This window comes from Elephantulus edwardii, unplaced genomic scaffold, assembly GCF_000299155.1.
Source record: "Elephantulus edwardii isolate Elephantulus edwardi_28Jun2011 unplaced genomic scaffold, EleEdw1.0 scaffold00217, whole genome shotgun sequence".
Taxonomy (NCBI): domain Eukaryota; kingdom Metazoa; phylum Chordata; class Mammalia; order Macroscelidea; family Macroscelididae; genus Elephantulus; species Elephantulus edwardii.
The window spans coordinates 1,790,805-1,793,161 of record NW_006399967.1 but is presented as its reverse complement, the minus strand read 5'-3'; the positions used below and the strand labels follow the sequence as shown (position 1 = coordinate 1,793,161).

At 64.1% G+C, this 2,357-nt stretch overlaps 1 protein-coding gene across 1 annotated transcript in view; it reads right to left on the bottom strand.

The window, feature by feature from the left end:
- The window catches only part of LMNB2 (lamin B2), a 22,928-nt gene extending 20,932 nt beyond the window's left edge, over window positions 1-1,996 (bottom strand). Inside the window, exon 1 of the mRNA XM_006897917.1 lies at window positions 1,784-1,996. Within this exon, the coding sequence (XP_006897979.1) occupies window positions 1,784-1,990 (207 nt within the window). The 5' untranslated portion in view covers window positions 1,991-1,996. The remainder of the gene's footprint in view (window positions 1-1,783) is intronic.
- Between the last annotated feature and the right edge of the window lie 361 nt (window positions 1,997-2,357).

Sequence of the window (2,357 nt, the reverse complement as noted above, 5' to 3'; positions counted from 1 at the left end):
CACACCCCACCCCCCAACCCACTTTCGGTGAGCCGGCACTAACTCACGGCGACCCTGGGGGACAGAGCAGAGCTGTCCTTCATGTCCCAAGCCGGAATGTTCCCAAAGGCAGACATTTCTTCTGAGGAGCTGCTGGTGGACTCCAACAGCTGACCCTTCGGTTAGTGGCAGGACATCCCCCACTGCCCACCAGGGCTCCACGTGCATACCTGCACTCACACCAGCACCACGAACAAAGCAGGCAGGGACCACAGTCAAAGGCCTTCCAGGGTCACACGGAAGGCACACAGTTCCCCTCAACACTGCAAGCCCGGCCCATTCTACAGATTGGTAAGCAGAGGCTCAGATGGTTAAGTCCCGGGTCCCACCTGGCAATGAGATGTATATTCTCAATAAAAGAATTTTCAGTTCTCAGGAACCCAGAATTTCTGGAGTCAGTGACTGGGCAAACCCCTCAAAAAGCCACGTGTGGGGTGAGGGTGGTGGTGGGTTCTTTCCCAGCCCCCCTCGCTGGATGGACTGTCCTGGGTGGGGCATGGTCAGCAGGACAGGGAGGGTGTTCAGGTCTCTGGTCACCAACCCATCAGAGACACAGAGACAAGCAGACAACCACGCACCACCACTCCCAAACCTCTTTGAACGTGGGGCTCTAACAGCCCCCCAGCCAGCAGTGAACCCCCTCCTTGCTGGATCCCTGACTCCTCTAAACTTTCCCTCCCCTTGCCTCCCTGCGGAGGGGCTCCTGCTCAGTCACTTATGCTCCCCAAAGTCCCTCTAAATCTCAGAGGAGCCCCCTGAGGCACCAGATACGACCACGGAGGACTGATCACCCTAGGTCCCCCAGGACACAATTACTGGCCAGCCTGTATGTACCCAGCCACCCAAGTCCCCAGGATTCAACACAGGCCCCTCCAAACTTCCACAGAGAACTCAGGCCAGGGCCTGCGACACCCCCCACCTCTCCTCTGGGATTCCCTCCCGCTCCTCACAGACCAGATATTCCCCAAATTCCGTCCCGAGGTCACCGAACACACCCACACTGATGCCTGAGAACGCCCCATTCCCTTGGGGGCTACAGGCACCCCTCTCTAGACCACGCCTTCTGAGATGGCACCTCTGCTACATGTACCCCGAAATCCCCTGGGGCGCCTAAGAGGGCAGGGCCTACCCCAGTATGCACCCCACGCTCAGGGGACCCCCGAGATTTCCCGGGGACCTCCATGTGTAACCTTCACCAGCAGTCCCCCGACACTCCCGGGGGTCCCTCGGAGCGCGGGGCCTGTCTCTGTCTGCACCCCTCGCTCAGGGGCTCCCCCGAGTCCCGAGAATCTCTGCATGTCTCTTTCACCAAGAACCGGGGACCTCAATCTACACCCCTCACTCGCGGCTGCCCCTCCCCGAGCCCGCGGAACCTGCTGTCTGGACGCTCCCCAGGGACCCCCCCCACGCTCCCGGGGACCCTCGCGGTGCAGGGGACCCTCGCGGTGCTGGGGACCCTCGAGGTGCTGGGGACCCTCGAGGTGCTGGGGACCCTCGCGGTGCTGGGGACCCTCGCGGTGCAGGGAACCCTCGCGGTGCTGGGGACCCTCGCGGTGCAGGGGACCCTCGCGGTGCTGGGGACCTTCGCGGTGCTGGGGACCCTCGCCGTGCGGAGACCCTCGAGGTGCTGGGGACCCTCGAGGTGCTGGGGACCCTCGCGGTGCTGGGGACCCTCGCGGTGCTGGGGACCCTCGCCGTGCGGAGACCCTCGCAAGCAGCGCGCTCCGGCCCCGGCCCCTCCTACCTCGCGCGTGGTCACCTCCTCCTTCTCTGAAATCTTGAGCAGCAGCCGGTCGTTCTCGAGCTCAAGCGCGCGGACGCGGTCGATGTAGTGCGCCAGGCGGTCATTGAGCTCCCTCAGCTCCTCCTTCTCCTGCAGCCGCGACAGGCGCGTGGGCGACAGCGGCGTGGCGGGCCCGCCGCCCGCGCGGGTGGACAGCGGCGTGGCCATGGCGGCGGCGCGGGCTCCGGGAGTGGTCACGACAGCGGCCCGACACTCCGCGGGCTCATTCAATCCGGCGCCGCCGAGGCCAAGATGGCGCCGCTCGCCGCCCGTCCGCGCGCCGCGCCGCGCCGCGGGGCAGCCTGGGAGTTGTAGTCCGGCCGCCGGCCCGGCGGGCGCGGGGCTTGGCTGGACTTGTAGTTTCCTGGGGGCGCGCTGGAAAGGCGGGGTCAACCCACCCGCGTCCATCACAGCCGTGTGACCCAGACTCGCTGCAGGTGGAATCCACCTGCTTCATTACAGTCTTGAAATTAAAAGTGATGGCAAAGTAGATCATTTTCTTTAAATGGGCAGATATATTTAAAAAGCATGTAAC